This window comes from Dromiciops gliroides, chromosome 3 (genome assembly GCF_019393635.1).
Source record: "Dromiciops gliroides isolate mDroGli1 chromosome 3, mDroGli1.pri, whole genome shotgun sequence".
Taxonomy (NCBI): Eukaryota; Metazoa; Chordata; class Mammalia; order Microbiotheria; family Microbiotheriidae; genus Dromiciops; species Dromiciops gliroides.
In genome coordinates, this window is record NC_057863.1 from 155,738,002 (window position 1) to 155,749,664 (window position 11,663).

The window sequence follows — 11,663 nt, forward strand, 5'->3', positions numbered from 1 at the left end:
TCACAACCCTTCAGGGGAGGCCCTATTATTCCCATTTTAGAGGCGAGGAAGCTAAGGCTCACAGAAATTAAGTGATTTGCCTGCTTCAAGAAGCCAGTAAGCATCTGAAGTGGGATTCCATGTGAGATCTTCCAGACTCCAGGTCCATTATTCTCCATGGTATGCTCTACCAGCATGAGAATCTGCCTCCTCATTCAAAATGGAGGCGGGGCTTTCAGAATTAAGATGAGCAGAGCATTGTTATGTTTCTCAACCCATTTCCAAAATTTATCTGAAAGTAACATTTTTCTATGGAAATCTCTTTGGGGTCATATGTCAATGACTCAATTCAATAAATATTTATTAAGTGCCTAGTATTTGCTGGGCACCGTGAAGAATATAGCTATGGAAACAAAGCTATGACATTCATGATTCATAGTTGCATAACTGTAAGATTGATTTGAAGGTTACCCTTTTTAAAAAGTGTTTTCTAGATCAGAGAAGTACTATGGACACCCTGTACTTGGATTTAAGGAAAGGAAGGCAGGAAAGGTAAATTATAGTAATGGTTAGGTGTTAGATTAGAAAATTATTATAGTTATAGGTTGGGGCAGCTAGGTGGCACAGTGGATGGAATGCCAGGCCTGGAATTAGGAAGACCTGAGTTTAAATCTGGCCTGGGATGCTTACCAATTGTGTAACCCTGGGCAAGTCACCTAACCGTGCCTGCCTCAGTATACTCATCTGTAAAATGAGCTAGAAAAGAAATGACAAACCAGTCCAATATCTTTGCCAAGGAAACACTAAACGGAGTCATGGAAAGTCAGACACGACTGAACAAAAATAACAATATAGCTATAGTTAGGAACCTAGAGTTATAGTCAAAACTGGTTGAATGACCAGACCCTAAGAGTAATAATTAATGACAGTCACAGGATCACAAATGTAGATGTAGAAGGGACCATAGAAATCATCGGACCTAGTCATTTTACAAGTAAGAAAACTGAGATCCAGAGAAATTAACTTAGCTATGAGCAATAAAGTAGCAGAACCAATATTCTGAACCCAGAAGTCTTTCTGCTATTAATACAGATATTTTTACAAATATTTGACAATGTTCTGACTTTGCCCTTATACTAATCAACATTTTTATTAATGGCCATAATGAAGTTGTAGAAGGCACACTTATCAAATCTGCACATGACACAAAGCTGAAAAGACCAGCTAACACATGGAATAACAAAGTCAAGATCCAGAGTCATCTAGACACAATAGAAAACTAAGCTGGATTCAATATGATGAAATTTCATAGGCAAAAAACAAAAATATAAGGTTTCACTTTAAAAGAAAACTCAAAAATCACCTCCTAGAGTACAGGATAGGGATGTTTATATTTACTTATGTTTACAGCAGGGTTTCTTAAACGTTGTCCCACTTCACAACCCCTTTTTGCTTGAGAAATGTTCACGCGACCCTGGGTATATAGGTATATAAAGTAGGTATACCTAAGTTTTCACTGTTACCAAATTTTTCATGCCCCCCCATATTCAGTTATGCGACCCCAATATAGGGTTGCAACTCACAGTTTAAGAAGCTTTGGTCTAGATGAGAGTTTGTATAGAATTTTTTTTTTAAATGGGTATTTTGATGATCAATGTTATGTGGCATCCAAAAAGGCTGGTCTGATTTTAGGCTCCATTGAGAAAGGTATAGGTTCCAGAATGAGAGAAGAAATACCCCTGCTATATTCTGCCTCAGTCAGACCACTTCTGGAATATTGTGTACAGTGAGGGGCATGACACATATAAGAGACATTGACAAACAGGAGCGAAACAAGGTTAATGAATGGGTTGGAGACTATATCAAATGAAGATTGGTTCAAGGAACTGGAAATGCTTATCCTAGAGGAAAGAAAACTTAGGAGGGTGGGTAGCTGTTTTCAAGTATTTGAAGGGTTGTCATGCAGTGGAAGCTGGAGATGGAAATGCCAAGGAAAACCCCAAATGAGGTCACAAAGAGTCAGACAGGACTGAAACAACTAGACAACAACAACATGTAAAGGAAAGATGGAACTCATTCTGTTTGGACCCTGAGGGCAGAGTAGATGATATAAAAGAACAGTTTTAGGCTTGCCCCATCAGCTGCTGTCTCTGCTTAGGAAAAAGTGCCATTGTAAAGTAAGTCAAGGAGAATTCTTATGAGGAGCTTAGGAAGTAGCAAGTACTGGGTCAAACAAGCAGGCTTCTTCAGCACATGCTCAGAGAGAGGAAGGGATGACACCAGTATGAGCAGTCCTTAGGTGGAAAGTGGTACCAGCGGTCCTCTTATTCCCTGACAGTTAGTCTAGGGGGCTAGGCCTGGCCAGAGCCTGAGTCCAAAATAAGCCCTCCTGAAGCAGGAGTGGAAGGAATTCTGTTGGTTGATAATAAGGGAGGCTGGGGTTTAGGCCCTGATATGTTCATTAGGAAACCTTAAGGTGAGACAGAAGGATCCCCACAGTGATGGGGCTAGGCCATTTCCAACTGCTAAAGAAGGTGCCCCAGAATAGGTGGGATATGGGTATCACAAGGTTTAATAGAAATTAATCAAAATGTTATTTGTAGGGGGCAGCTAGATGGCACAGTGGTTAAAGTACCGGCCCAGGATTCAGGAGTACCTGAGTTCAAATCTGGCCTCAGACACTTGACACTTACTAGCTGTGTGACCATGGGCAAGTCACTTAACCCCCATTGCCTAAAAAAAAAAATGTTATTTGTACAAAAGCGAAATGAGAGACCTTGAAAGGAAATTAATGAGTTTTCCTTGTTAGAGATGTTAGAAGGATTTCTGTTTAGGCACAAATTGGAAGAGATGACCTACAAGCTCTCTCCTGACTCAGAGGTTCTGAGATTCTGGGATTTAGAAGACAGTGAGAGAACAGATTTAGAAATAAAGTTCAGATGCATTTAAAAGAGAGGAAGAGATGGGGCAGCTAGGTGGCACAGTGTATAGAGCACTGGCCCTGGAGTCAGGAGGACTTGAGTTCAAACTCGGCCTCAGACACTTGACATTTACTAGCTGTGTGACCCTGGGCAAGTCACTTAATCCCAATTGCCTCACTAAAACAAACAAACAAACAAACAAATAAAAGAGAGGAAGAAAAACATTTCATTTGGAAGATTAAACTCTAGGTGGACTAGAAGTTATACTCCATAGTAGTTAGGTAGGATTTTGGGGGGGGCCTTAAACATCACATCAATTGGGAATAACTGGGCTGAAGTGTGAAAAAATGAAAAATATGATTCATAGTCCATACCTAAAGAAATACAGTTTTGTTTCTTTTAAATAGATAGAAAACTTTGAATTCATAGTTGACAAAATAGGGTCAAGTAGAGGTACTTTTGAGGTTCCAGGCTTTCATGAATAGATAAGGCATATTTGTAGTTAATAACAACTATTTGTATGCCAGCAGCTTCATATAATCAAATACTTAAAAACTATTCTCCTAAGTAATATAAAAATATTCTTTTGAAATTTATTGGAACCCTAGATTTACTTAGAAAAACCTTTCTTTCACATGTTGAGTTATTATAAATTCTTAATTATTAAAATGTTAATATCCACATTGATGACACTTTATTATAGATAAAACATGAAATATTTTCCATAGAATATGAAAAAATTCGATGTCATACTTGAACTTTCCCCAAATTTCTTTCTTAAAGCCAAATTGGGATGATCTAGTCCTACAGTCTATATGTTATTTTTTAAAATTTGAATATTATATTTTTGTTGGCTTAAAGTTTGAATCATTTCCTGTTCCCTACCCGCCCCCACACACACACACACACCCGCAAATGGAAGGAAAATCGTCATTTAGAGGAAGGTCTGTCAGAAGGTGACAGCTGTTTTTTGTTGGATTTGGAATTAAGTAAACAGTTAAGACAGTGGGGGCTTTTACTAAGATGATTTAATAAAGCTCATTAATTTTGTTGATTTACATAGCTGACCTAAATAGAATGTGTAATTCTGCTCCGTGATTCAGTAATGTGTCATAAAAATGCATTGATGCATTACATGCAGCCACTAATGCTAAATTTTAATTTTGGATTTAATTAAACCTGTGAAGACAAAAAACAGAACACTGGTTGGGAATGTCAGTTGGGAATTGGGAACTGATGTTTCGCATTTTCTCTTATCTTTTTTTAATCGCATTTTGGGCCAGCATTTAATTAAATTATTAATAGCATTTTAGCCATTATTTTAAAAAAATACAGAGCTATTTTCCTGATTATGGATCAGCACTATTAATTCAATCAATATAAAAACCAATAAGTAGTTATTTAAGGGCTCCATAAACATTACCTTGTTTCTATGATCTTGCCTTATGGTAATGAATCAGCAAGATATCATTTGACCTGACAAAGCCAGCCCTTATCTCTGTGTCCTGATTAATGTGGTACTAAAGCTTTGGAGAGCTGGTCAGTCACCTGCATGCTTCCCTTCTTCTCCTTCTCTGACCAATTCCTTCCCCTTTCAGTCACCACATTATGACTTGAGTGTATTATGCAGACTCATTGACCAGTGTCTAATTCACTTTTCTCAGATTATATGCCCTTAACCATCTTTCAACTTTATGGGGGAGGGCAAGAGAAATGCTAGACTTTGTGAGTGATTCCAATGGGCACTTAAAGATAGACTTCAACTATTGCCCAATGAGCTGGGAGAGTTATAAAATATGGGAATGAGTCTGTGAAAGGAAATAATGGGTCATTAATTAGTTCACTTAACGAGTATTCATTGGAAGCCTTCTGTATGAGCAATGCTGTGGTACTAAATATTCCCATGAATCATTGTGGTCATAGTTCATTGTGCCAATAGGCATAGTCATGCATCGATTGTAATCTGTATCTATATCTACATCTCTCTCTATACACACACACACACACACACACACACACATACACACACACCCCACTAGGATTGTAGAATAGCATTTTGTTGAACTTTCTTATTTTTATCTTATATATGATATCTAATTATGATAAAAAACTAAGTGAGAAAAGAGCCAAGCCTTTCTCACTGGTTTTCTCTTAGTAAGCCTCTCTTCAGATGTGCCCTATCACCCTGATCTATGTCTGATATCCTGCCTCATTTTACCCATGAGGCTGTGGCCTGGCTCAGGGGTAGACCCAGTGGGGAGATGTCAGAACAGTACATGGTGGACTGGATTCATCTCAGCGCTACTGCTGAGTGTATAATACCTCTCTAGGCAACATAGTTTATTATTACCTTATCTGCAGGTAGGGGGCCTGGGGAGAGTGATCAGAGAGAGTTCAGTTCTAGAGAAAGGATAAAGAAATCACAGTTCATGATGGGGGTTAGCTTAAGAAGAAAGTGACTAAAATTGGAGGAGAGCAAGGTAGGGATGGAAGAACAGGAATTAGGACAGACTAGGAAGGAGATGCAGCAGAATCTTAAGGACCTTTCCAGAGCTAACAGTCTCTTATCTTCCAGGAGTAAATAACACATGGCCCAGGGCCAGAAGATGGCCAATCCTGTCAGTCAGACCTCTTAAATGTTGCCCCACCTCACCTTTTGTGTTGAGCAGAAAGATCCTCTTGGGTAACAGAATGCAGACATCAATACAAGAAGCTCTTTTTGAAGGCTTCACAAAGTTTCCTCAGCTTGGCAGTGAACTAACTGGGAATGTGTCCTTGATAAAAAGCCTAGTTGAAAATACAGGAGGGGTTCTCTAGGCTGCGGCAGTTTTTCATATGAGCTTTTAATCAGGGCATGGCCATAAAGGTATAGCTGAAAAATAAAACTGCTCTCACAGGCAGTTTGAAAACACACAATGAATGCTAAAAAAAAAAATGCATGTGGATATGATTGGAGTATTTTAATAATCCATGATCCCTGGAATATGTCTTTCTTTTTCCTTCAAACATTATAATAGGGAAAAAATGTAGGAATTTCTTATACATTTTTTTTTTTTTGCAGGGCAATGAGGGTTAAGTGACTTGCCCAGAGTCACACAGCTAGTAAGTGTAAAGTGTCTGAGGCTGGATTTGAACTCAGGTACTCCTGAATCCAGGGCCGGTGCTTTATCCACTGCACCATCTAGCTGCCCCTCATACATTTTTAAGAACTAATGAAATCCATTCTACCCATTCTTTTTCTGTAAAAAAAGGATGATCACACATCAATTTACCCCAATGACCTTTAACTTATTCTCCCCCCCCCAAATATATCACTTCAATAGGAACACTGGTTCATGTTTCAGAATTATATTATTTCTGTTTTAAAGTGTGTCGAGGGAGGAGACCTAAACAAAGATTTGAAAACTAAGACATCCGGGTTTTTCCCCAATCTCTACTATTAATTAGTTTGGTATGTGACCCAAGAGTGCTACTTTTGGAGTTCAAAGGACCTGGAATCCTCTCCTGACTGACACTGACCACAACTACCTGTGTGACTACTGGCAAGTCTCTTAAACATCTCTGGGCCTCATTTCCGTCATCCTTAAAATGGGGGAAAGGGTAGACTAGATGGCTCTAAACTTTTGATCCAAAGTCACTTGAACTCTTTGTGCCTTAATTTTCCCATTTGGAAATTGGAAAAAAAAATATGATCTACTTCTCAGATCCCAGAGCTAAAATGAGGAAGAAACAAATGATTGTAAAACACTTTTCAAAAAAGAGAGGGCTCTATGAATGCTTGAATAATAATATTTCCAATATTTGAGACATGAAGATAAATTAGGCAGCCCTTTAGTCTCCCTTGAACAATGATAGACTCCCTATTTGGATGTCAGCAAGTCTAATTATGTGAATAAGTACTTATTCGTTGATTCAGTAAAGAAAATGTGTTCTAATTGCTCATTAGGCAGATTTACATTTCTCTAGAATTCTTAGAATCCTTTTGTTTTGCTGTTTTAGTTTCTTAAATAAATGTCCTTTAAAAAAGAAATTAATTTCTAACTAAAAGAAAATCTTTCTATTATACTTATTAAATATGAGAAAGGTGAATGCATTTAAAGAGAAATGTTAGCTGGAATACAAACTTAGGGTGATTAGGTAACCATTTTTTTAAACATAGAACCAAATCTGAAATACTTCCTTATTAGCAGCCTAACTACAATTTATATTGAATAAGTCTTTGATGTTTAATTTTTCTTTTGGGGAGGGGGCCGGGCAATGAGGGTTAAGTGACTTGCCCAGGGTCACACAGCTAGTGTCAAGTGTCTGAGGTCGGATTTGAACTCAAATCCTCCTGAATCCAGGGCTGGTTCTTTATCCACTGGGCCATCTAGCTGCCCCTTCTGTTTAAATGGAAAAGTTCATATGTGTAAAGATGAGCTGGGTGGCATAGTAGGTCAAATACTGGACATGGAGAGAGGAAGATAGGTTTAAATTATGTTCAGACACTAGGTTGCTTTTTGATCCTGACCAGGTCATTTAACTTCTGTTTGCTTCAGTTGCCTCATCTACATTTCCAGGCTGTTAGTGAGGAGAAAATATAACAATATTTGTGAAGAGTTATAATCAATGCTAGCTACCATCATTTCAGCTTCTTCTTAAACTTTTTACTCAGGTACCCAACATTTGAGGGTATAGGGATTATGAACTGCCTTTTCAAAGTATTAAAATGCATCCCCAGAAGGAAAATAATCACTAATATGTGACAGGAACTTTATAGAGAAAAAATTTCATCTCCACTTCATTTTTTTTTTATAGTTTTGAGGGCTCAAAGCTTGATCTTACCATGCTGGGAAATAGAATATACTGTTTCCTACCTCTTTGTTTCCCTCTATCATTACTGCTGAATATGAACAATCATAACCAAAATATGATTTCTATGAAATTATTATTAAAAATGTAATTTCTTTTGAAAGGGCAAAGGCTGTAACTTGTTTCATCTTTCTCTCCTCAGTGCCTCATGCAGTTCATTATGTAGAAGAGGTTCTGAATAAATGTCTGTTGAAATAAATTTTGAGACCAAACATACTTAAGACTGGAAGTGAAAGGAACAAATCACTACTCCTTGGCCAGGCTGAAATGATTATAATACTTCAATGAATCTCATAGATATGGGGCTCCTCCCTTCCCCATGTCCATGGTATGAAAGATGCTTATCCATCCTATGTGACTCTTTTCCATGTGCTCCCATAAATTTTCAATGGGATATCCACCCAAGGTTCTAGGAGCCTTCTTTTAGGACTCATGCCATCCTGTGTATACCAATGGAGCACTGATGCATGGTTGACTAATTTCCCCCCCTCTCCCTCCAGTCATAAACTTTTTTGAGGATATCCTAAAAAAATTCTTGGTTGATAATGTAATTTAGGCTCCACCATAAATTTCTCCATCAATCAAACAAGCACTAAAATGTATGTGTTTCCCATGCACTGGGTGGGAATACAAAGAAAGGTAAAAACATTCCCTGCCTGCAAAAAGATTACACTCTAATGAGGGAGAAAGTATTTGTACAGATAATATGAGAGAGAGAGACAGACAGAATGGGAGGAAGGAGAGAGGAAAGACAGAAACAGAGGAGAGACAAAGACATAAGAAAGAGACAGAGGATAGAGACTGAGACAGAAGAGATTGAAGGTGACCTTTGAGGAGAAGAAGGCTTTTAGCAGCTGAAGGGGTAAATAGCAGCCCAGGAAATGCCTCTGGCAGAAGGTGACATTTGAACTGAGTCTTGAAAGAAGCCAGGGACTCAAAGTGGCAGAGTTGGGAAGAGAGAGCCTTCCAGGAATGAGGAATAGCCAGGGAAAAGGCACAGAGATGAGAGTATTGTGCCTAAGGAATAGCAAGTAGTCCAGGAATGGCTGGATTATAAAATTTATGGAATGGAGTAAGTGTAAGAAGATTGGAAGGAGGGGCAGCTAGGTGGCGCAGTGGATAGAGCATGGGCCCTGGATTCAGGAGGACCTGAGTTCAAATCCGGCCTCAGACACTTAACACTTACTAGCTGTGTGACCCTGGTCGAGTCACTTAACTCCAATTGCCTCACCAAAAAAAAAAAAAAAGGCGATTGGAAGAAAATATAGGAAAGATGAGATTATAAGCAGCTTTAAGTACCAAAGAAAGGACTTTTATATTTGAAAGTGAGCCCCAATTTATTGGGGGGGGGTGATATTATCAAACCTATATTTTAGGAAAGTAACTTTGGCAGCTTTGGAGAAGTTGGATTGGAATGGAGAGATGCATGAGGCAAGGAGAACAATTAGGAGATTATGGCAGTAGTTTTGAAGGGCCTGAACTAAAGTGGAGGCTGGATGCATGGCTTAGAAAAGGAGACAATTTTCTAGACTGTGATATTCTGACATATTGACTTACAACATCACCAAGAAAAAGGTTGTCAGTTAAAAGATGGTCCTGAAATTAGTCGGTTGAATTTAAAGTATGTTCATTTGGGAGAGAGGAGGGCAGCGGCTATAGCTATTGGGAATCTTACTTGACCTTTTGAGAGACTGCGTAACTTTCCAATGTATGAAAAACATGTCCTTTTGTTAAAAATAAGTCATCTTCAATTTCAAAGAACTCATGATGGAAAATGTTCTCCATATTCAGAAAAAAAGAACTGTGGATTCTCAATGCAGGTTGAACCATACTGTTTCTACTTTTTTGTTGTTGCTTTTTTTTTTCTTTTCTGAGGTTTTTCCCTTTTGTTCTGATTCTTCTTTCACAACATGACTAACGCAGAAATGTGTTTAATGTGATTGTACATATATAGCCTATACCAGATTGCTTTCTGTCTTGCAGAGGGGGGGGGAAATTTTGGAACTAAAAATCATATCAAAACAAATGTTGAAAACTCTCTTTATATGTAATAAAAATAATAAAATGCTTTATGATTAAATAAAAAATAAAGCACTAAAAACATAGAAATGGATAATATACACATAAAAAAATAAAAAGAAGTCATCTTAACCCCTCTCAGGCTTTGTCTCACATTCACAAAATGAAGTAATTGGCTTAAATTATCCCAAAAGTACCTTTTAGATATTTGGTTAGTTGCCATTTTTTAATTGGGGAAGGGGAAAATAGAGGGGAAGAATTCACCAAGGAAATAAATGGAGACTAGGCCCTAACCAAGAGATCCAGAATAAGAACCAATAAAATTCCCATTTTATTTTTCTGGTGGAAGTAAAATCTATTGAACACAGGGCTAAGATTTGAATGAATTTGGGAATATTGAAAATATGACAGAAAAAAAAAGAAAAAAAGAAAATATGACAGAATGGCTTAGTGAGTAGAGCACTGGACTTTGGTTGGAAGGTCTAGGTTCAAAGCCTCCATCAGTCATGTAACTCTGTGACCCTGTGCTAGTCACAATCTCTCTGAGGCTTAATTTCTTTATCTATAAAATAAGGATAATAATAGCGTCTACCTCAGAGGTGGTTGTGAATGTCAGTTGAGACAATGAATATAGAACTCTGCAAACCTTAAAACACTCTGTGTGTGTGTGTGTGTGTGTGTGTGTGTGCTATTTTCAATACTCTCTCCTTTCCCCATTGAGTATTTTGCTTGAAGAGAACTCAAAGTTCCTACTGGTTTATTTTTATCCTATGTACAATATTTAAATGATTAGGACAGTCTGTTCTAATTCTCTACCAAACTATCTCACTTTCTGATCATAACTCAAGAACTGAAAATGACGCTCAGGAAGTCAATTCCTCCACCACTTTCATTTTACAGATGAGGAAACTGAGGCCCAGAGAGGTTATGACTTTGCCTGGGATCACACAGATAGTAATTTTCAGAGGCAAGATTTGAACCCAAGTCTTCTAATTTCAGAGTCAGCACTCTTTCCACTGTGGCACACTGTCTTTTCTCTCTAATAAAACAAACACAAAACCAATACCCGTTTTTAGTAAGGAATTTAAACCAAATATAATGTCACCTCTGCAGCAAGTTTGAAATGAAGCCCCCTTCCCCCCCCCACAAAAAAAAAAGGGGGAAAAAAAAAAAGAAATGAAGCTAGAGTGTAGGACTGGAAACTGGAAACTGGAAACAGCCACGAATGGAGCAATGGCGATCTTCAGTGTTTATGTGGTGAACAAGGCCGGCGGGCTCATCTACCAGCTAGACAACTGCGCGTCTAGAGCCGAAGCTGAGAAAACCTTCAGCTACCCATTGGACCTCCTACTCAAACTTCACGACTAGCGCCTTTGGCCAGCGGGACAGCATACAGGTGGGCCATGCGGTTCTCTCCATCAGTGGCGTGGACATGAATGGCAAGTACACCGCAGATGGAAAGGAGGTGCTGGAATACCTGGGTAACCCGGACAACTACCCCATGGCCATCCGCTTCGGTCGACCCTGCCTTAAGTCCAACGAGAAGCTGATGCTGGCCTCCATGTTCCACGCGCTGTTTGCCATCGGCTCCCCACTGTCTCCCGAGCTGGAGAGTTCTGGCATCGAGATTCTGGAGACAGACACCTTCAAACTCCACTGCTTCCAGACACTAGCAGGTATCAAGTTTGTTGTCCTGGCAGATCCTCGACAAGGTGGGATTGATTCTTTCTTGAGAAAGATCTATGAGATTTACTCAGAATTTGCCTTCAAGAATCCATTCTACTCTTTGGAGATGCCCATCAGGTGTGAGCTGTTTGACAAAAATCTGAAGCTAGCCCTGGAAGGGGCTGAGAAGGCTGGGACTTTGGGGCCAGGATCATAGGCCCTCCAGCA

The 11,663-nt window shown here is 38.8% G+C and overlaps 1 protein-coding gene across 1 annotated transcript; it reads left to right on the forward strand.

Moving 5' to 3' along the window:
- Nucleotides 1-10,979: 10,979 nt before the first annotated feature.
- LOC122751297 (trafficking protein particle complex subunit 4-like) lies at nucleotides 10,980-11,652 on the forward strand. Its single transcript, XM_043998292.1, is given in 2 exon segments — nucleotides 10,980-11,134; nucleotides 11,136-11,652. Coding segments are annotated over 2 exon segments (648 nt in total). The 5' UTR covers nucleotides 10,980-11,003.
- Nucleotides 11,653-11,663: the final 11 nt, after the last annotated feature.